This window comes from Perognathus longimembris, chromosome 4 (genome assembly GCF_023159225.1).
Source record: "Perognathus longimembris pacificus isolate PPM17 chromosome 4, ASM2315922v1, whole genome shotgun sequence".
NCBI lineage: Eukaryota > Metazoa > Chordata > Mammalia > Rodentia > Heteromyidae > Perognathus > Perognathus longimembris.
In genome coordinates, this window is record NC_063164.1 from 52,535,626 (window position 1) to 52,559,970 (window position 24,345).

General features: G+C 38.9%; 1 protein-coding gene across 1 annotated transcript in view; it reads right to left on the reverse strand.

The window, feature by feature from the left end:
- The window catches only part of Erich2 (glutamate rich 2), a 35,004-nt gene that overhangs the window by 4,868 nt on the left and 5,791 nt on the right, over positions 1 to 24,345 (reverse strand). The window contains 7 exon segments of the mRNA XM_048345751.1: positions 2,071 to 2,128; positions 4,091 to 4,290; positions 6,965 to 7,101; positions 9,139 to 9,234; positions 11,476 to 11,512; positions 16,386 to 16,411; positions 21,929 to 22,345. Of these exon segments, the coding sequence (XP_048201708.1) occupies positions 2,071 to 2,128; positions 4,091 to 4,290; positions 6,965 to 7,101; positions 9,139 to 9,234; positions 11,476 to 11,512; positions 16,386 to 16,411; positions 21,929 to 22,345 (971 nt within the window).

The window sequence follows — 24,345 nt, forward strand, 5'->3', positions numbered from 1 at the left end:
TTGTCAGTTGTGTGGCTTGAACTCAGGGCCTGGGCACTGACCTTGAGTTCTTTTGCTCAAAGACAGCACTTTACTACTTTGAGCCACAGCTCCACTTCTGGTTTTCTGGTGGTTAATTGTAGATAAGAGTCTCACAGACTCCCCACCCCCCGCTTTGGATGGCTTTTAACTGTGATCCTCAGATCGCAGCTCCTTGAGTAGCTAGGATTATAGGTATGTGCCACCAGTGCCTACCAAGTTCATAACTCTTTAATAAATGAATCTAAAAATTTTGAGATGGTTAAAATGCTGGACAAATAATTGAAAAGTCTAGTTTTAAAAATAATCAGTGACCTCAAAGAGGACTTAAATAAACAGATAAATTAAGTAAAATAGTCAACTCAAGACTCAGAAAGTCAACAACTTAGTTGAGAAACACAACTACTTAGCTGGGCTCCATAGCTCATAGCTGTAATCTTAGCTACTTGAAGGCTAAACTCTGAGGATTGTGGTTTGAAGGCAGCCTAAGCAGAAAAGTCTGTGAGACTCTTATCTCTACTAAAGTATCAAAATATCTGGAAGTAGAGCTGTGGCTCAAATGGTATAGAGAGATAACTTTTAGTGAAAGAAGCTCAGGGACAACACCCAAGCCCTTAGTTCAAGCCCCAGGACCACCCCCAAATTTAAAAAAAATCAACAATTTAGAAAATAACTCAAGCAAAGGGAGATTTGGGATAAAAAAATGAAAAGCTCTAAAAAATCAAACTTTAATGGAAGGTACAACAATACAGTAGAGCAAGAAGAAGAAAGAATATTAGGGATCAAAAATAAGGTTGAGGTTTCATTACTTCAGATAAAAATAAAGAAATGCATAACCATGATCATATCATCTAAGACCTTTGACACAGAAATAAATGGCTAAACATAAATCTGTGGTGTAAAAGATGAGACTGTAAAACAGATTTAATACAAAATTTTTCAATAAAATTATACAAGAAAAGTTCCCATATTGAGGGGGGAAATACAGACATTTACATACATGAGACATTCAGGCTCCAGCCAAACATGAACACACAGACAGATTTCTCTTACCACATTACTGTTACCATGTCAAGAGTGTAGAACAAAGAAAAACTACCAAAAGCTGCAAGAAAAGTGAAAGGACAATGTAGACAACCATAAAGGTTCAACAAAGAATGTGAATGGTATCAACTCTCCAATTAAAGACTAGCTGCAAGGGTTAAAAAACAAGATATGATCTGGGAATCCACGGCTCACACCTGTAACCCTAGCTTACTCAGGAGGCTGAGATCTGAGAATCCTGGTTCAAAGCCAGAAAGTGGATCTGTGAGGCTCAAGCGGTAGGTTGCTAGCCTTGAACAAAAGAGCTCCAAGTCAGTGCCCAGGTCCAAGCCCCATCACTAACAAAATTAGTCAGGTAAGCTAGGAGCTGGTGGCACAGGCTTGTAATCCTAGCTACTCAGGAAGCTGAATTTTGAGGATCATGGTTAGAAGCCAGCCTGTGCAGACAATCCAAGAGACTCCAATTAGCCAGCAATGCCAGAAGTGAAGGTATAGCTCAAGTGGTAGAGCACTAGCCTTGAACTTTGGAAAAGCTAAAGAAGAGCATGAGACCCTAAGTTCAAGCCCCAGTACTGGTGTGTGTGTGTGTGTGTGTGTGTGTGTGTGTGTGTGTGTGTATGTGTGTGTGTATAAATATGTTTTTGTGCCTTGCCTTGCTGACTGTTGTATTCCTGAGGTCTACACCATTACCTGGCACATGTAGATTCAGACATTTGTGGAACAAATGAATGTTAAGTATGATTGTTGTACCAGTTATCTTCAGGGCAAAGAGGCTGACTTGTTTTCTAGTGATGATTAGTCTATGTTGGCCTATATTACTTTATTTTATGTAAAGATATTCTAGAAGTCTAAAATATTCCTTCTATTAATCAATCTCATTTACTACCAAGGAATCACCAAGACACCAACAGGGAATTCACTAGATTAGGATAATTGAGCCATCTTACATATTACAGAATTAGAAACAAAGGGAAGATTGGAAAAAATGTAAAAGTGCTTTATACTTACTCATCTGACACAATTTTTTTGCTAGAGGGTAGTCTCGGCTCATTTCTGCTCTCAGGAACTGGAAAACATTAAGTTCTTTAGATAAGTAGTTTCTGAGAGAATTTAAACTATTGAAGCTACTCCCTAGAAAATATTCCATTAATGATGATTTTATTTTAACGCAGATACATTTTTCCAGCAGTGAGTTTAATCAATCAATCAGCTAAGGATATTTAAGGACCTGTGACAGCAAGGCAATGTGGTGTACATTCACTCCTGAACTTGCATGAGAGTGAAGACACGAATCACATTAGTTGAATGTTCCTTTGATTCAGATACAGGTTTCCTTGGTGGATGACATGACAGTCCTTAGTTGAAAAAAATAATTGCAAGCTAGTGTGGTGGTGCACACCTGTACTTCTAATATTTCAAAGACTGAGACAGGAGGATTGTGAATTCAAGCCTGGCCTGGGTTATGTGGAAAGACTATGCCTAAAAAACCCCACAAATTGTAATTATATATTGTAATTAAATATATTTAATACTTCCCAGAACTGTTTCTGTTACCCAGTTCTGCTTATATAGCTCTTATTGTGTTTTTTCTTGCTACAAAATAACATATTTAGTATAGGAAATAACAGAAGCTAAACAAGCACATTACATCCTCAATAAAAATGCACCTATATTTCTACCATCTAGACATGTTTATTTTTGTGCTAGTCCTGGGGCTTTAACTAAGGGTTTGGGTGCGGTGCTTTACCACTTTAGCTACAGCTCCACCTCCAGCTTTTTGGTAGTTGATTGGAGATAAAGAGTCTCATAAACTTTCCTGTCCAGTCTGGCTTCAACCCATAATCCTCAGATCTCAGCCCCTTGAGCAGCTAGAGATTATAGGCATGAAGTACTGGCCTCTAGCTTTGCAGTTATTTTTAAAATTTTTATTTTTGTCACGGTGATGTACAGAGGGGTTATAGTTACATATGTTAGGTAGTAAGTACATTTCTTGTCAAACTTGTTACCACTAACTTCATTTTTCTCCAGTTTTTTTTTAAATGCCTAGTTTCATTGGCCCATAGTTAAAGAACATACCCAGTGTAGTATGGAGTGCATTGTTTCAATTTTTAAAATCTTATTTATCATTTGACTTTCTATACTTAAATTCCTTCAAGTTTTTACAATTCTGTTTGTGTATCTTCCGCTAAAAACCCTTCTCTTATTCCTATTCCTCCTATTTCTTTGCTTAGTCACTTAAATCTCTGTTCCTGGAGACACACACATACTATGACTAGCATACATTTCATTTTATTGTGGTTATCTATGTATCTCTTCTCAAGGATAGAACATGTGTGTTATTTATCTCTCTATTGGCAACCACTTGCACAGGGTACAGTAAGCAGAAAGTATTCCATAGCGTGGCCCCCCACGGTGCACTCCAGCCTCAGCCTCACAGGAGTACACTGTGTCATTTCAGGTCTTCTCTCACTTTTTTTTTTTTTTTTTTGCCAGTCCTGGGCCTTGGACTCAGGGCCTGAGCACCATCCCTCGCTTCTTCCCGCTCAAGGCTAGCACTCTGCCACCTGAGCCACAGTGCCCCTTCTGGCCGTTTTCCATATATGTGGTGCTGGGGAATCGAACCGAGAGCTTCATGTGTAGGAGGCAAGCACTCTTGCCACTAGGCCATATTCCCAGCCCCTTCTCTCACTTCTAACCTGGTGAAAGTAGCGAGAGAGATGAGCAGACAAGAAGGCGTCTCTATACAGGCAAGGATCTTCTTAGTTTTAGAATCCTTTATTTGTTGCTTTTGATTGGCTTACATCAATAGCACCGGAAGCTTTTTTCATTGTGCTAATTCTAGAGCTGTGCACAGTATACTTTGAACTATGTTGCCTTAGCCTTCCTCTCTCTTTCCCCCTTTTCATAGCTTGAAATCGCTAATGAATATATATTAATTTATTTAATGTACATAAGAAAAAGGCTATATACTATTTAGTTACTTCAAGTGTCTAAGTTTCTTCTGAAAGGATGCACGAGTAGAACTTACTTCTGCCATTAACTCCAGTGGGGCGCGAGTGCCCTTCCGAGGATGACCACGCTCATCATCTTCCCCACTGGTGTCGTCTTCCCCACTGGTGTTGTCTTCTCCATCATCTGTTGATTCTGATGACTCATTGTCAATATCCTGAAGGCAACAGTCATTCCTTTTCTCCTGCTTTGCAATGCCTATATCTTTGCTCTTTTCACCTAGACCAGAATATACAGGGTTGAATCAGTAAATAATGCAAGGCTCTGAACTTAAATTTTGCCAGATCCTATTAACACCTGTGAAGTGGAAGACAATGAACAAATCTAGGAGAGTATCAGAGAAAGGACGTTATGAACATGTACACACACCTGTATGCATGTGTACATACACACACACACACAGATAAGCCTCCTGGCTCTGCTCTGGAAGGAGATTCAAAGCCTCCCAAGAGTGTGCCAGCTGAGGCCTGAAGACACCCAGGTACCTGGGTCACTTAATTTCTCCATTGTGTCACAACAATCTTATCTTCCAGGGTGCACCTGGTCTGTGAACCAATTTACCACACTGATGTCATCAGGAAAAGGTCATAATAAGGAATTAAGGTCATCCTGTGATGTCACAGGAACTGTCTCATTCATTCACAAATAGCATTGTGAAGAAATTTCCTGAATCCGCAATTGAATGTAGTCCTTCTACATGTAGCACTCCTCACAACCTAATATTATTCTATGTGCTTCTGTTTACTATTATTATTATTACTACTATTATTATTATTGTCTTCTTTTGCTAAGTACTAGTGCTAGAACGCAAGGCTTCTTTCTTGTTTGTTCTGCTTTCTTGCTCATGGTTGGTGCTCTACCAATTGATCGACATCTCCAATTCAGCTTTTTGCTAATTAGAGATGAGTCTCTTAGATTTGTCTTCTTGGGTTGACTTTGTACCTTGATCCTCAGATCTCAGCCTTCTGAGTAGCTAAGATTGTAACGTCATGACACTGATGCTTGGTTTATTTCTTAAAGTTTATTTTTAAACTAATATAAAATGTATATTTATGGTATATCATGTGATGTTTTAATAAACATATACATGATTTAATGCTTAAATCAAGTAAAATATATCTACTCATTTACCTTTTTCTTTTCCTTCTTTCTTTCTTTTCTTCTTCTTCTTCTTTTTTTTTTTGTCTTAGGCTTGAACTCAAGGCCTGGGCACCGTCCCTGAGATTTTGTGCTCAAGGCTAGTATTCTGTCACTTGAGCCACAGCTCCATTTTCAGCTTTTTTGGCAGTTAATTGGAGATAAAGTCTCGTAGACTTTCCTGTTCAGCCTAGCTTTAAACTGCAATCTTGAGTATCTAGGATTACAGGAGTGATCCACTGGAGCCTGGCAATCATGTATCATTTCTTTATGGTGGAAACAAACTTTATTCTAGCTTTTTAAAACATGTAGTACATTACTGATATCTATGATTTCTCTACTGTACAGTAAGCACAGCAGTATTTCTTTTCCCCCTTACATACACAGTTTGTTGAATATAAGCACTTGAATACACATGCCATGTGAATGAAAAAAAAATGTGTACTATATATGGATATTAAATTATTTGTTCTTCTTCCTCTCTTAAGGTAATAAAATAAAATCCACTTCTATTTTATCTTCATCCAAGTTTGCACTTACTTTCTATTTCTATTCATTTGATCTGAAATCAAATTCTCTTCTTTGTTTCTGTCAGTCATGAGACTTGAAGTCTGGGCCTGGGCCCTGTCCCTGAACTCTTCAGCTCAAGGCTAGAGCTCTACCACTTTGTGTCACAGTGCCACTTCTGGTTTTCTGGTAGTTAATTGGAGATAAGAGTCTCACGGACTTTCTTGTCTGGGCTGGCTTAGAACAGGATCCTCAGATCTCAGCTTGCTGAGTAGCTAGGATTACAGGCATGAGCCATTGGTGCCTGGCTCAAATTCTTAAGGAAATTACACATAAGATGAAAAGCAGAAAAGATGTTACCTCACAGCAGTTATAAGGTAGCTGAAGAATCTATTTAATAGATGAAAAGCCAACTTGAGGCAGGAGAAAGGTAATAGTTTAAAGAAGAAACACAAAAGATGAGTTGTTACTCAAAGAAAGTAATATCCACTGAGATAGTACTTGTCATCTTAAGAAATCACACAAGGAAAGCACTGTATTAATCAGTAACAGATCTCAGATCATGAACTAATTCTTACTCATGTCTATAACTTGCTGTCCATCTCTCCTTCCTCCCTTACCTGCCCCAGCCTCCGCTGTTCACAACTTACATCTTCTGTGAGATCTGTGTTTGGATCCCACATATGAATGAGATCACGTGGAACTCATGCCTGTCTTGTATTTAATATGAAGATCTCTAGTTCCATCTGTGTTGTTGCAAATGACAAGATTTTTTAAAAATCATTTTTAAAGACTGAATTTATATTGTGTAAATACATTACAATTTCTATGTCTGTTTCATAGAAAAATTTGTATTGCTTATTTTTAATAGCTATTTCCTACTAGACTGTGAACTTCATGAAGGTAAGGATTTGTTTTGTCTGGCCAACAACTATATCCATAGCTTTCAAACCAGTGGCTGACATACTCTGGCTTTCATTTCCATTGCTGAGTGGATGGAATTTGTTCATATTTTCATAGATACCTTAATTCATTGTAGGATTTAATACCCTGTAATAATCACCTTATGTAACCTATACCCATGAATCCAATTACCTGGCTTCCTGTCACAATCACCCACTACATAAATGTGAAAAACTACTAGTTCTCATGACCTACCTACCTCACACCTATAAACTGTCAGTCCCAAAGATCATGTAAAACAGAGATGAAGATACAACCACTCAGTACAATACATATGACCTATTACCTGTGCTTTCTTTCAAGAAGGAAGATGACTGCTGATTTGGTAAGGTATCTTTATGTCCAATACTCTCTGGAGATGTTTTCTTTTCAATATTCTTTAAAGGGACTCTCTTTTCAATCTTCTTTGGAGAAACTTCCTGCCTAAATGTTAAAATAGATGATGAAACTCATTTATATATACACAAGATAACATAGTACTGATAGACATAAATACCTAAAATGTATTAAATTTTCATTTTTGCCTGGCATTTGTTATTATATAACAATTCCTAGGTTGTTTTCAGAGTTAACATGAACCATATAAGAATCAGTGATACAGATGTTGTTGTACATCACTGTGTGGCATGAAAACACTGACGAAAATCAAAGAGCGAGAGAGACAGACAGACAGAGAGAGAGTCAGAGACAGATACAGACACAGAGACAGAGAGAGGAAAAAGAAAAAACAACTGTATATATTAAATGCTGAGAAGTCACTGAAATATCCTGTTTTTCTGGTACAGCAATATTATTTTATCACAAAAGGTTACTATATGAATAATAACTAGAATTTATATGCTCTATTATTTAAGGCAGATAAAAGATCATTCCTTTATTTTTCTGAATTAAAGTATTTCAGTGAGTTTAAGATACCATCTATTTATCACAAGACATCATTGTTTTATGTCAAATACAAGTGTAAAATGGCATCAGTTATCTGGGCATGAGCATACATTTCTAGTTCCAGGACTCAGAAGCTGAGACATAAGGACCACAAATTAATGACCAGAATGGGTTACATAGTGAGACCCTACCTCAAAAACAATATGACTCTCTCTATATATTTATACATAGATATATACTTATATGAATGTATAAGTATACATATATGGATGTATACATATGTCTATATACTTATATATGTATAGCTATATATAGTTTATGAATCTATGAAATATGATACTGAGCATCAGTAGCTCAGTCCTATAATCATAGCTATTTGGGAGGCTGAGAGTGGGAGGATCAAGTTCAAGGTAGAAAAGTTCACTACACTCCTCAATCCATAGGCAGATGAAATAGCATGCCTTTATCCCAAGCTGTGTAGGATGCTGAGATCCAAGGAGTCTCTCTTCAGGGAGGGAAGCTGGACTCAGTGTGTGCCTGTGATCCCAGCCATGTTGGGAAGCTTAAAAGTAGGTGGATCACTAAGCTCAAGTGTGCCCAGGCAGGAAGCAAGACTTCATCCTAAAAATAACCAGTGGAAAACAGAGCTGGAAGCATGGCTCAAAGGGTAGAGAACCAGCCAAGCAATTGTAAGGCCTTGTGTTCATGCCCCAGTGCTATCAAAAATAAAAAAGAAAGAAAATGAAATATGATACTTAGATATTTACTTTAGCTATATCCCCAACTAAAGCCTAAAATCATGATTTTAACAGCAAAGCATAGACTTACTTTTCTTTACATTTCCTATAGTCTCTCATACAGGTTTAAAGAATCTGAGCCTGGAAGTTCAACCTTCATTCTTGTTAGCATTTCCCTAGCCTCAGGTCCTCAGCTCCTCCCACTAGACCCCAGATCCACCCATACCTAATGAGCCACTCCTACTCACTACATACCTACTTCCCCTTTACCTCCCTAGAGAGAAGCTGCCTCCTGGATAAGGTGCAGATGCCATGTAGCTCCCTCTCCCTTGGGAACTATGGCCCCACTAATAAACCTCCTTATGAACCTTCTTCTCCTGTCTGTGATTATCTCCGCATGGTCCTCTGGGATGGCCAACACCTATGCTTTCAATTCCAACTAAAATTTACTGACTTCCATTTGAGAACATGATTTATTTATGGGAATCAGGGCTCTAATCATTTAAGAGAACAGATGACCAGTATATTTAAAAAAGGAGAGTTTTCATTAACTTAAATATAATTACAACTGAATCCTCAAACTTTTTACTTTTGGTAATAGTATCCTTTGGAAATGGAAGGCATTTATTACTTAAAAAGCTACAAAGTTACTCAGTCTATTCTGCTAGAGCTCACCAATAGATAACCTAGATTTTTAGGATTTTTTTTCACTGTATTATAAGAACATTGAATTAATTCCACTGGAATTAATATAGTTTTCAGAATATTTATACTTCCACCTTTGTCTTAAATGATTTATATTAGCATGTGTCAGGCTGCAAAATTATTTAAAACTCACTTTTCTGAGGATGTCTTGGCTACATTTAGAGAGCCCTGTGTTGGTGAAGTATGAAGTTTTCTTGCCAATCTTGGTCTGTGTCCAAAGGAGCATTTACTAAAAGTGTAAAAATGAGAATTAAAAAAGAATAACTGGTCATTCACTTTAGAGAAAATTATAAAACATGATTACATAACAATCAAAATCTACAGATAGAATTGTTTAACTTTGACCCAAGAAATGTTGTGCATTTGCTCCAGCCACTTTTCCTGTGGCTGGAACTGGATGAGGAATTGAAAGGACAAGACAAAGAACTGGGAGAGAGAAAAACTGTTCTCCATACCTGAACCTAGACAGGACCTTTTGACAAATTGTACCTGTGAGTTAGGGGATAGAGACAACAGCTGGAGGAAAGTGGGATAGAACCCACGCTGAGCAAACTCACCATCTTTGCAGATCAGCCACACTTTCCTCTGAGCCTTAAAGGTCCCCTCATGGTTTTCTCTTTTACTCCTACTGTATTTTTTCAAAGGCTACTGTTGTTTACTGTCCACTTTGGATGAAGTATCTGAGACGGCAAAGCCACCTGTGAGGCTGGCCTGTGTGAAGCTTCTATGTGTGAAGGCCATCCTTGTACTTTCCAGAGTGAATTCAAGGGAACATGGGCATTTTCGTTGTCCTTGAAAAGGGTGGTTCCATAGTCAAAAGCAAATCATTTCTCTATTTGTCTAAGTTGGTCCAGGCTTCATTTCCTTTTTCCTGGGCTTTAACTACCAAGAAGGGTCTTCCTAGTTCTATTCCTACTGATTACAGTCTTTGGGGGTGGAGGAGGGGGGTGTTCCTGGACATGATAGGAACTTATTCTCATCCATGTTCTATTAGCTTCTGTTGTCATTACTTAAAGTCATATCTCCTATTTTCCTCAAAGACAATTAAAGATTTCCTTGATCTAAGCAAATTGAGTATGCTTTCAAATATATCTATACAACAATGTGTAGATTAATATACTTAACAGAACTTTTTTCCTGGTTGGTTATAACTATAAATTGACATGAAGATAAATTCTCTATCTGTGATCTGTTACATATTTCTTTCTCTTTAATATAAAAATATGTATTGTTTATATAGCATATAAAATTTATCACCACAGGCAAAGTGGGTATTTTTTAGCTATTACTGTGTGAAAATTCAACTATGTTACATAGATTCTTTTCAATCAGTAATATTCAGAATAAACCAAAAACAATACGCTTTTTATTTATGTATTTTTTACTTAGTACCCAGAGCATCACCAAGGCTAGGTAAATTATGTGTCACTGAGCTATGTCTTCAGCTCCTGAAGTTACACTTTTAACCTCAATAATTGAACTCAAAAAGAAAAATCTGGTACCAATACTTTTCCAAATAATCCTTATGGATATATTTTATAATAAAACTTCGAATTGTTATTTTTCATAGAAGTGTTTTTTTCCCCAAAGTAGGACATGATCATATTAGAAAGAGATTTAATTAATCATTAGAATCTATTTTGATCAGAGCTGGTAACTAATAATTTGGTATTATACTATGATTTCGATACTTGTTTCTTCAATTTAGGTTCCCTCCCTCTCTCCCCCCATCCCTCCCTTCTTTCACTTTTTTTTTTTTTTTTTTTGGCCAGTCCTGGGGCTTGGACTCAGGGCCTGAGCACTGTTCCTGGCTTCTTTTTGCTCAAGGCTAGCACTCTGCCACTTGAGCCACAGCGCCACTTCTGGCCATTTTCTGTATATGTGGTGCTGGGGAATCGAACCCAGGGCCTCATGTATATGAGGCAGGCACTCTTGCCACTAGGCCATATCCCCAGCCCCTCCCTTCTTTCACTTTTGAGCCCAGATTGGCCTCAAACTTGTAATCATCTTGACTCAGTCTTCCCAGTTCTGGGACTACAGGTGTGTATCACCATGCATGGCTGAGGTTTTTTTTTTTTTTTTTTTTTTAATGTATTGGCAAGAATACATGTAATGGTGAATGAAAGTTCTTATTGTAAAGTAATTATCCACTTAAAAGATATTCAAGGAGTAAGCAAGAATCAATGGGAAATAGGGAAATAAATATACAAATAAATTACAAAATATTGGTGTTTAAGCATTAGAACATTGAAGTGAATTTAGTTATACTACTATAGTGTATCAAAATTCATTTATCATTTAAATATCCTTCTATTTAACAATTGCTTTGACTGAAGCAAATGCTAAAGTGCTAGTTCATGCACTTCTGGCTTTTCAAATTTAATTGGGTGACAAATGGTTGCATTATCTACTTCTAATTGCTTAAAAGGCATGTGATAGATCCATTGCTCAGCCAAAGACGACATCTTACTTTGACATAGCTTCATTTGATTTAATCATCACTTATTCTGAAAGAGAAGAAAAAACACTCAATATTTATATCAACATAAATTTCTAATTGGGAAATGTTTCTTTGATTTTTGTGAGACAATATAATGAAAGATTTAGCTGCTGAGGCATACAATCACATTTAACCATTTCAATATTCTTGATTAATATTTGGGACAAGATCATAGTCAAATACTGTCTAAGAAACAATGTCTTGGGTCAAATACTAGCAATCTGCCATTCTGTCTGGTTTTGAGGTGCTTAGAATACAAGCAAGAAGTTAGTATTTTTTGTTACTTTAGTTTAAGGTGCTTGAAATAATTTATGAAGGGCTTTATGTTAGCATTATTATCTAGGCTAACATGCAATTTATAATTAAAGTCAATTATCAAATATTATAAAACCACATAAATTGATGATAAGAACCAAAGACACTTGTACAAATTTAAAATATAATTGAAACAAAACATAGAACTTATGGAGTGTATTTTGTTTTGTTCTTACTAACATTATTTTCATTTTAGCAAAGCCTTATTCTTCTGCATTATAAAAGGGACTTAAAAATGTAGACAACTCTTCCCTTTCCCCATATCACCTTGCAGCCCATGTAAATCAAGTTATAGGAAGATTTTGCATGGAACAATGGTGTTACATTAAAAATAAAACTCTAATTCTGTTACCTTTTCAGTCTCATGTAACTTGGACTCTAAATTAGATTCAAAGACAATCACCAGCAGGTTGAAGACTCTCCTTTCCTGTTGAGCTGACCCTGAAAATACAAATGCATCTGGGCTCGCATATATACCATCTTCCTCCATCAGATCAACAAAACAAAGCACCATGTGTAAATCAAACTTAGTTAACATTTAGTTGACATTTTAGTTGATGTCATGAAAAACATCATGTTGAATGTATGTGAGCCATATTTCAAGGTATGGCATTTAAATAAAGTATTATTAAAAGAAATATTTATACTAATTGATTGCTGAGTTTATCCAAAGACACTTTAAAATATAATTTTATGATATTAATTCCCTCATGTATTTATTAATACTTGAAAGTTATAATACTTTCTCTATGGATTCTTGCTTTTCTAAGTTAACCAATTAATTATAGAACTTATTATCCTAACCAATTAATTATAGAACTTATTATCCTATAATACTGTCCCATGTATATTTGGATAAATTTCATTTTAATTTTAAAGAGAAAAAACAAACTCATGTCTTTTTCAAATATGGGAGAGATCACATTTTTCCAAAGAAACAATCCACTTGTTCTTCCCTCTAAAACTTGCTCCATTATCTCATACCATAGTTTAAATACTGCTATCATTATATATCTAAGGGTTTCTGGATTACAAAATTCGAGGCCAAAATTGTGGACAATGAAAGTGAAGCTTCATTGGTTTGTTTCTGTGTTTAGATCTGTCTCCTCACTGACCTGCACCCTTGAACACCCTTGAGACTTTTGCCTTAGGCTTAGAATTCTGAGGAACCCTGACCAAGCCAAGTGTTAAATGTGTCATTAATTTAAATTTCTCACTGAGATCTGATAGACGTCTCCAAGAAAAGCAAGGTGTCTTTTGGAGGAAACCAGTTGTAGAAAACCAAACTCTAGGATAAATGAGCTACTTTACTTTCATTCTGTAGGGCCAAACAATACATAACCAACTCAAAAGGCCCTACCAGACCATCAAAGATGACCTCTCTTGAGCCACACTTTTGCTGTGCGGATTTACATAACACTGGTTCTGGTAGGACAAGTAGAGCTTCACCTTTATATTTAGTAGTGTTCGTCTAGCTATAGGATCTTCACGGATTGCAACACCTAGCTGAAACAGCAATGCCCAATTCTCCTCTTATTTTCACCAGGTGAAAGAAAGCATACACAGACACAGCCAAGCCCCTGGTGGAGACCCAGTCTTTGTTGAGTACAGCTTTATTGTTACACCAGAGATGTCCACTTCACTCACCCTCCTAAAACCAAATTCTTCTGGAGGCCGTTCAGAGTAAGACTCTTGTTGAAAGAGATTGGATTCAATGCCTTTGCCTTTTTGCCACTCCCAGGTGGGTTTGGGAAAGTTAGTTTGTTTCTTTTAAGCTTCAGTTCTTTTATTTGAAAAAATGAGGATCACAATGGGGCCAACTTTGCCAGATTAAAAGGGTAACCTGGTTCAGGGTCTAGCTAGGATGGACACTATAGAAGCAGACAGGTTTGTTTCTCTAAAGGAAAAGCTGGGAAGATTCCTTATGGGACTGATTAAGATTGCTAAGTGTAACAAAAGCGAGGTTTTACTGTGACTGAAACAGGCATACTAGCTCTGAGGGCTTTAAAGTAATTTACTTAAAAAGTTACATAAGCCCTAAAAGTACTCAAACTTGTTTACAAAGACCACTGACTCCAGGGGAAAAAGCAATTAATTTAGAACACAGGTTAAAATTAAAACAGCAACCAATAAACTGAATTGATGAAGAATAGTTATTATAAGGTAATATGCATGTGTAAAATAATTATTAATATGCAGAAAATACCTGAAAGGAATTCCTTTCAGAAAAGGAATTGATAATATTCATTGGCACTGGGCAGAATAATGGGACGGCTGCAGGATTCATGTAGAAGAGGGTTTTTTTTTTGTTTGCTTGTTTTATTTTACTTTATATCTGGAACAATATGAATGCGTTTTAACTAATCAAGACAATTTAAAATTTGTAGTGTCATTTGTAAGTATATTTGTCCATCTTTTACAGCAGTATGTTGGCCTGATGATACCTCCAGACAGGAATGGTCTGTTGATATGCACTCTGTTTATTTGTACAATTGAATTCATTTAACCCCTTAAACCTCTCTGCTAAGTGCAGGGATAGTGCTCAGGCCCTGAGTCCAAGGCCCAGGACTGGCAAAAAAAAGAAAGAAAGAAAAAAGAAATTGAGATTAGTTCAACTAAGTCTCCCATTTAGGTAATTCTCTGTTGTTTTTTGTTTGTTTGGCTTTGGTTTTATGCTGGTTCTAGGGCTTGAACTCTAGGCCTGGGTGCTGTCCCTGAGTTCCTTTTGCTCAGGGCTAGCACCCTACCACTTTTTTTGCCAGTTCTGGGGCTTGGACTCAGGGCCTGAGCACTATCCCTGGCTTCTTTTTGCTAACACTCTGCCACTTGAGCCACAGCGCCACTTCTGGCCATTTTCTATATATGTGGTGCTGGGGAATTGAACCCAGGGCTTCATGTATACCAGGTGAGCACTCTACCACTAGGCCATATTCCCAGCCAGGGTTGACACTCTCAATATCTTTAAACAGTTTATGTGGTACTTGAATAAAAGGACAGTCTCTAGTTTTCATATAAAATTCAAGGTCTATTTAAAATAAATGTTTGAGTTAGAGGTGTAGTTCAGTGGTAATGTATTTAGCATTTGTGAGTCCTAGAGTCAATCCCAGTCCCAAATATAAAACCAAACTTTTGGTGAGTACCCACTACATATCAGATCGTCTTTGCTAAGCTCTGGGGGCACAAAGAAGATGATTTCCTGCTTTGAGAAGCTCAGGATCTTATAGGGAAAATAGGTTCTAGTTTCTTATACATATGGTACAGACCAAGCTTCCAAGTACTATGTTCTAAAGCACTTATAGAATCATCGTCCAGTCTGTTCAAACTGCCATTTTGATGAGTACCGATATCCATCAAATTATTCTTTTTGGAGGCAGAATTGGAAAGTCAGAGGAAGATAGGGTCCAATCAATAGGACTGCCCCTGAGCCACTTTTTAAAAATTTTTTAGGCATAATATTTTTATTGATACTAACTATTTCATAGTAAGTGCTGAATAAAAATAGTTGTAATATGAGAAAAAGAGTAAAGTATGATTGAATACCATAAGCACTAGAAAGTGTTTATACTTAATGGTTGTTTACTTTTGGATTTTCATTTCATCCTAATACCCAAATCTTGGGAACTACAGTATTGTGTTTTAGTGATAATTTTTTGAATTATTTTCTTCACTTTTTTAATTGGGACTCCAATTACATGTATATTAGAGTTGTATCTTGATGATGCCCCACTAGTCTCTGAAACTTTGTTTTTTTTTTTTTTTTTTTTGGCCAGTCCTGGGCCTTGGACTCAGGGCCTGAGCACCGTCCCTGGCTTCTTCCCGCTCAAGGCTAGCACTCTGCCACTTGAGCCACAGCGCCGCTTCTGGCCGTTTTCTGTATATGTGGTGCTGGGGAATCGAACCTAGGGCCTCGTGTATCCGAGGCAGGCACTCTTGCCACTAGGCTATATCCCCAGCCCCCTGAAACTTTGTTTTTTGTTGTTTTGTTTTTCCCTGTTGGACTTCATAATTTCTGTTGCTGTATCTTTAACCTCACTGATTGTTCTGACATTTAAGATCTGGTATTGAGCTACTAAGTAAAGTTAGGGTTTTTTTTATTTTTATTTTTTTATTTTTTGTCAGCCATGGGGTTTGAAGTTAGTGTTTGGGCACTATCTTTGAGCCTTTGTGCTCAAGGCTAGCGCTCCACCACTTTGAGCCATAGCACTACTTCTGGTTTTCTGGTGGTTAAAAGCCTCATGGACTTTCCTGCCTAGTCTGGCTTTGAATGGTGATCCTTAGATCTCAGCCTCTTCAGTAGCTAGGATTATAGTCATGGGTCTCCAGCGCCTAGCTTCTACTAAAGTTTTTGTTTCAGCTATTGTTCTTTCAGCTCTGGATTCCAGATTGTTTCTGCTTTTTAATTTTTAAAATTTTGTCAGTTGTGGGGCTTAAATTCAGGGCCTAGGTGCTGTCCTTGAGCTCTTTAATATTTCTCAGGCCTGAGCTGCTTTTTAGTTGTAGAATCCATCTCTGAAGCTTGTTCTCGTTTTTTTTTTTTTTTTTTTTTTTTTTTTTTAATTTCCCACCTATGGATTTGTAGACAAAACCCAGCCTACAAACACAAAACAGCAGTCATGGTAATTCCTAAGCTAACACAATTAGAGGTCCAACCAGTGCATCTGTGTTCCAAGCTAAGTGCATCCCCTTTCTCTGAGACCTTTAAAACTGACATTGTCATAAAGTTTGGAGAATAATCCAAACTTTCTAGCAGACATGATTCTGGCTCCCAGAAAAAAATAGCTCCATGAAATAAGCAGAACATATAAACTAATAAAGAATATTAGATGAAGAAATGGAGAGGGAAGAAGAAGGAGAAGAGAGAGAAAGAGGGAGAGGGAGAGAGAAGAGAGAGAATGATACACACACATCTATAATAATAGCTGTTCTCCTGCTGGGCCTTTGTCTTACCATGTACCAATGAATCTATCTCTCAACCTTTTTTTTTTTTTTTTTACTGAGATAAGCTTTTTTTTAATCATTCAAAACCAAAACAGACATTGACTAATATGGATCTTATGCCTTGAAACCTAAAATAATGAAAATACCTGACAGCAGTAATAAGGGCTACTTAACTACATTAACATAGCCCATGGACCTACAGCATAAAGGTTTAATTCTATTTCCGTTGGTGACTAAATGATAAGAACCTCAGTCACATCTTGGAATGTCACAAGATTTGACGGTCCAATCTTGCTTCAGAAGTAAGATTGAGTTACAGTGAGAGTGGCTCTTAACTAAGCTGAGATCAAGCAGGATAGTTAGCTGTGTGCTAGATAATGGTAATAGAGCAAGTTGGAAATGTACGTGGGAACAACTTTTATAAAAGTCATTAATTACCAACTAATGTATGTGGAAACAACATAAAAGTCATTAATTGCCAATTAATATATGTGGGAACAACTTATAAAAAGTTATTAATTGCCAAATACTAGTGATTTAAGGATTTAATCAGAAGGCAACATAAATAAAAGCAATACTTTGAAGGGAGATTAAATCTATCAGAAAAGTAATTTGGCAGTTGGTAAAGCTGACAGAGAACAGAGGCACAGAGGCAGAGAGACTAGTTAGCTGAGATGTTCCTGGAATAGTCCAGTGCCAGAGTTGACATAGAGTGTACAGCCATGTGTGACTCATTATCTACTCTGTGTGTGTGTGTGTGTGTGTGTGTGTGTGTGTGTGTGTGTGTGTCTTGGGGCTTGAAGTCCAGGCCTGGGTGCTGTCCCTAGGCTTTTTTGCTCAAAGCTAGCACTCTATCACTTGAGACACAGCTCCACTTCTAGCTTCTTTTTGTTTTAGTAGTTAGCTGGAGATGAGTCACAGACTTCCCTAGCTGCGCTAGCTTTGAACAATTATCTTCAGATCTCAGCCTCCTAAGTAGCTAGGATTACAGACATGAGCCACTGGTGCCCAGGAAACTATTTTTGTAAATGAAATATCACTGGAATGCAGGTAAACTTGTGGATTTCAGTATAACGTCAAGCCTAAAATGGCAATATTTAGTAGTTTCAACAAAGACTGTGTGGGACCTTGAAGTCTAAAATGTTTAGTATCAGGCCTTTTATAGAAAATAATTCCCAACCTCTAGTCTAGGGAAAATATGATGATGTACCAAGTGAGAAGGTACACTTGGAAGGAAAATGGAGGCCAAAAGGAGAGTTGCTGAACACTATCATGAGAGGAAAGAGCTTGGAGGACAAGGATGAAGGCATCTGGGAGACAAGAGTTTGCTTTTGGAACTTCTGAGTTAGAAATGCCTATAGGCCATCCACTGTTCTGTTCCATGAAGCAATACAGAAACAATACAGAACTTAAGAGAAGAGCTGATATTATAAGACAAGGCCCAAGGTAAAATCCTGGGGAATAACACACAAAAAAGCAGGTGGGAAAAAAGTATCAGGCAAGGCAATGCTCATAGCAGTATTAGATAGGTAACTAGCAAATGCTAGAGTGACTACAACTATGATGATGAAAGTTTCTTGAGAGCAGAAATTTGATCCTACATTCATGTCAGTGGGTCCTACACCAGTTTAAAGACATTCAGATATGAGATGAACAAAACCACTCAAGTGATATAAGGTAATTTGATTGATCTAGAGTGCTCTTACAATTAAAAAAAGAATAGAAAAAGAAAAAGGCCCACGCAATTGGAGTGAGAAAAGAGTTGGGGAAAAGCAGATTTATTTGTATGAGACTACAGAAAGATAAGCAGTATAAATCAGGAGAGAAATGTACTTGATTTAAGAAGGATATAAAACACACATGGCAATACTGCTTATAAAAGCATAGTATGTGAACATGTGTGCTTGAAAATATTCAGTGTGTTTTAAGTAAAATATACCTTGGGGTCAGAGTGCAGGTGAGTGGAGGCTATCACAGGTTCACTTGTAAGAATAAGGTCCTGATTTCTAGGCTTCCTAATTAATTAGACTGGACTCTTGGTTGTAAGTTCTGAAACCTCACTCAAGTTAGCTTATACAAAAAGGAAAGCATTGGTTCACAGAATCCAAGAGAGCTGGACATCAAGCTATGTGAAGTAGGATATAGGGCACGGCTGTGTTTAAAGACTCAGGACCCTTTCCCAGCTCCTCTCAGCCACTCTCTGCATGTGGGCCTCATTCTTCTCCCTTACTGTAGACAGATCCCCTACATGGTGCCAAACATGGCTCCCAGAAATCCTTGATTTGTATGTGGTATAGTTCTAGACTTATGAAAATAGAGACTCTTTCTTAACAATCAAAACACAGGTCAAGAGCTTAATTAGTTTAACTGATTTTTGTTATTGTTGTCACTTTTCTGGTGGCACCAAAAAACAAATAGTTAAACTCAAGCCATTTTAGGAAAAATGGAGCCATGTGTGGTTCCTAGATCAAACATGCTCCCCAGGTCAGGCATACCTGTGAAACAGAGGCTGCAAGACCTTGAATTTGAGAGCAGCCCTGAGCTACATAGCAAAACACATAGGAGGAAAGGAAGGGAAGAAGAAAGGAAGGAAGGAAGGAAAGAAGGAAGGAAAGGAGGAAGGAAGGAAAGAAGGAAAGAAGGGGAGAAGGAAGGAAGGAAGGAGAAAAGGGAGGTCTTCTAGAAATCCAAATATGGGATTGTCATAATTTCATTCATGCATGTATTCTTTGGCTTCCTTACTGATTAGCTCCATAAGCCTTTGTATTACCCATATCATTGCCTAGCGTACTCTATATTTTTCTGCTTAGTAAGTAGGTATTGGATGAATGCAACTTGAAGGAAGGAAGGAAACAACAGGAAAGAATTATAAACCAGAGCTCTGGCTGTTTAGTATGGTAACCACTGGCCATATGGCTATTGAGCACATCAAAAGTGTTCATTCTAATTAAGATAGGGCATCCACCTTGGATTTTTAAAGATTTAATACCTCCACATGGGTGTGAAACATTTCATATACCCACTTGTCTAGTTATGCATGCAGTAACCATCAGTCAGTAATGATTAATTAATTATTTCCAGTCCTGGTGCTTGAACTCAGGCCCTGAGCACTGTCCCTGGCTTCTTTTTGCTCAAGGCTAGGACTTTACCTCTTGAGCCACAGCACCACTTCTGGCTTTTTCTATATATGTGGTGCTGAGGAATCAAATCCAGGGCTTCATGCATGAGGCCAGCAGTATACATTTCCAATAATTAATTTATAAACTGAGTTACCAACACTTAAAATTTAGATTCCCCTCAAATCCTTATTTTAATTTTCTCTTGTAATAGTGAAGACATGACATTTTTCCTTGTCCTTTTTATCTTATCTTTTTGTACTATTTGTTTTTTTAATCTTGTGTTTATGTTGACAAAGAATAAATGAATAAACAGACAGCTACATGTTCCGGGCTTGCAACTGTGGAAAAGAGGAGACGGAGCTAATTAACCACATTCTTTTTCCTGTAGGAGCTTAGTAAGGAAACAGCTTGATGTAGGCACACTATTTTATTGCTTATCTTCAAGTATTTACAAAAAGGTTTCAATATCAGATGTCATTTACGTTCATACCACAAGTGACTAAATATAACTTTTTTTGTATTTCCTCTTCTATAGTACAGGATAGGGCTAAAGACCAGACTGTGGAGTCAGATTACCTATTTTCAAATCTCAGTAGATTGTGTAATGTTGAACTAGTTATTTAATGTCTCTATGATTCAATTCCTCAATTGTAAAATGAGGATTGAAAAGAACCAATTGCTTCATGGTGTTTTGTGCATGTTAACATAATAGCTAATAATAAATAATAGCAAGTACTTATCTCCTGCTAGCATTACCATCACTACAACTCCTCCTCTTACTATTACCTAGCCTAGCAATGGCAATCCTGAAGGTTTAGGTCTCAGTGAGGCCAATTCTAAGTGCACAAATGAGACTGCATGGGGTAGAAAGGGATGAAACACTTGACTGTAGCTTAATTGGTGGGCATGGGTGGGAACCATGGCAATTCTGGTAGGGAATTCCTACCAAGGTTTGGTAGGAAGTGTGTGTGTGTGTGTGTGTGTGTGTGTGTGTGTGTGTGTAGTGTGTTGGTAATGGAACTTGAGATCAAGGCCTCAAATTCAGGGCTGATGCTCTTTCACTTGAGCCACAGCTCCACTTCTCATATTTTGCTGATTAATTGGAGATAAGTATCCCATAGATTTGTCTACTGTGGCTGGTTTTGAAGGAGATTCTTTGGTCTCATCTTCCTGAGTAGCTAGGATTTTAGGCGTTAGCTGATGATTCTAGCAAGCTGTGGTAAACTCTGAATACTTAAAGAGTAATGCTCCTGATTTTGTTTCCTGGAAATTAAAAAAGTTGCAAATAGTGTGTGTGTGTTTGTGTGTGTGTGTGTTTGTGTGTGTGTGTGTGTTTGTGTGTGTGATATTTTAAGTATCTTTTTCCAGATTTATCTTTAAAAAGCAACTTCCAGGAACTCTCCTGGGGGGCTAAGAACAGCTTTGGCAATTCATCTATGCCAAATGAGAACTTGATAATTACACCATGTGTTGCTTTAAATGCTATAGAGGTGCAGTGTTAGAGAGGTTTTGGTAGTCAAAACACTGCAGTATCTTGCCAGGCATGGTGTCATATGCCTGTCAGTCCAGAGGCTAGCCAACGCAAATGCCAAGACCCTGTTTGAAAACTAAAAGCAAAAAGGTCTGGGTTAGGTGGCTCAAGGAATAAAAAGCTCGCAGGAGGTCCTGAGTTCAATCCCCAGTATAAACAATGAAGCCTATAGTACCTTGACTGTGGCAGGTTGGATCTTAGAGGTGATCATTTGTCAGAACCGATCACTTTACAGATCCAGGAGGCCCAAACTCTTCCCACTTTCAATGTTCTATCTAGCAAGTCAGAGGGGCTGGCCCCCTACAAGCAATTAATCTGCTTACAAACGATCAGAATTAGGGACCAGGCCGAGGAGGAAGCCTCTGGAGGAACGTGATTATTTTCATTTGGGGAAAGGGTGGCGTTGGGACCCGTCAATCAGCTAGTCAAAGCACGGCTGTGCAGCCTCGCCGGCTATCTTGTACACCGCGTGGCCCCGCCCAGTCACCGCGCACACCCGCGTGGACAGGACGGATCCTACCTTCCCTGGTGGCTTCGGGGCAGCCGCGGGGCCCCAGAGCCCCAACCTGGAGGAGCAGAGGGAATCTGTAGGTTCAGGCGTGGGGCTTGGGGTTGTTTGAGGTGAAGGCTGGATCCAGCTGCACTGGGGGGCAGGGACGGGTGAGTGGCTCGCAGGCGTCGCGGGGGTCTCTTACTGCCTGGGAAGGTCGGCGCGCTGCCGGTCGCGCAATGCTCGGGGCAGAGAGTCCGGGACGCCGCGTCACCGTGGTGACAGCGTCCAGCTGCAGCCAGGGAACCCGGGAGGGAGGAGGGGGCGGGGCGAGCGGCGCGGGGGCGTGGTCGAGGAGCGGGGAAGGGCGGGGCAAGCTCCAGGCGCAAAGTCAAGGGTCTGGTGGGCAGGTCTGGGGGGGCGGGGCGGAGTCCGGCCACCGGGCACCTTGGGCATACACCCCATTGGAGTACGTTCCCTGGTTACTTTGAGAAGGGCGCACGAGATGGGGATCGGAATGTTGGAGTCCACACTTGATTCTGATTCTGGGGGCTAAAGGAAAAAGGGGGGCGGGGCAGAGAGTGGCCTCCATCGTGTTTTAAATTTGTGGACTAAAAGATGTCTCGAGATGGGAAAGGCAATGTCCTCGAATGTGGTTGAATGAATGTCCGCTGCAGGTTAAATGTCCTAATTTGGGATTGCCCCCCAAGAAGATAATGGTTTTGCAGAGGTGAACACCCATTCTTTCAGAAATTGGATTCAGGGTGTGGAGAGCCGGAGATAGCCAGGACCCAGTGGGGGGTGGGGGGGTGTCTATTAGCGTGGGCATCTCAACAACTTCAACAACTGCTTGTATCACTAAAGAGGGTGGGATAAATGTTTTTTTTTTTTTTTTAATTCTTTGTCTCTGAAGCTGGTCTTCTAGGAAATAATTGGGTTTTTGTTCCGGGAATGAGGAGAACTTGTTGCTGGGCAGTGCTTTGAAGGAAGCTACTTTGTTGCAATCAGTTCTGGAATCGAATTTCACGGAGTAGCCCGGGATATGAGGTGTGATCACTATTTAATTTCGGGGATGAGATGTCCTCTGGGAATGTGAACCTTGTAGATGGTTATGACAAAAAACATGAAAGCTTTTCTATAACTTAATTATACTTAATTATGGTTACTATTACAAAAATAGAATTAGCCATATCCTTCAGAAACCAAGACAATACAGTGATTTAGTTATTTTGGAACTGTAATAGGAAGGTCAGATCTGGCCAGTGCCATCATTAACTGTGGAGGGGTCAGATTGACTCCAGCTCAGATTAGAGCAGAAGCCAACTCCATCTTCACTAAGATCTCCCCCAGCCTATCCAGGGAAGCTCCCCTTTATTATGATAAGTTATGTAAATTGACCACCTGAGGCCTGGGAGGTTCAAGGGAACCTGTGCCCTCCCATGGGTAGGCCTATCCACCTGAAGTCAAATCTATGTGCCCTCCAGAGTGGGCATATCCACCTGATGTCAAACCTATGCACCAATTCTAACTAAAATGATAGGTTGGTCCAAACAGATACAATGAGATAGAGTGTAACTCTATTGGCCACCTGCTTGCGGCCTAGCAAGCTCTGTAAGTGCTGTATCCTCATTGGCCACCAGAGCATGGCCAGGGTGCGGTCCCAGCTCCCGAGTCTGGGCTGCGGTTCTGGCCGGCCAGCCTGCTTTTTATGGTTGGGGCTCTAGCTCCCAAGTCTGGGCCATGACCCTGGCCAGTCAGTATACTTTTTACTTCCCCAATAAATTCATCTTTTTACTTGAGACTGTCTCTTGAATGGTGGACTCTTGGAGGGATGGGGGATCCCCCCACCCTCGGACCCCATTACATTGTGGTCCCCTCTTTTGGGGGGTCCCCATTACAGAAACTCTTGGACTCACATATCTTCATTCACTGTTTAATTCTTGTATGAGCCCTGGATGATAGAAGGCAGGAAAGAGAAAAAGCCAGAATTCAAGTTTAAAGAACTCAGTGACTCCAGAGACAAATGACCTGTCTTGTTTGATAAGGATGTAGCCAGCTGCTACCTCTTGTATTACAGGAACACTCTTAGATAGCTGATGTCAGAAGTTGGATGGAAGATGTTTTGCTCAGTTAAGGCAAAGAAGAATTAATTATATTTCTTGAACACTTTTGAGAGCATTAAACTTGTTGAATTTCATTACTATTGGTAACTAGATTATAGTTGACTGGATAGTCCCATTGTCATGCCAAGGAAATCTATGGAAAGATTAGTTTAAACTCTCTTCTTCCTAAGGCCATACCCTTCAACAGAGGGCTCAAATCAATTTATAGATTTGTAGTGTGTGTGTGTGTGTGCCAGTCTTGGGGCTTTAACTCAGGGCCTGGACACTGTCCCTAAGCTTCTTTGGCTCAAGGCTAGCATTCTACCACTTGAGCCAGGGCACCAC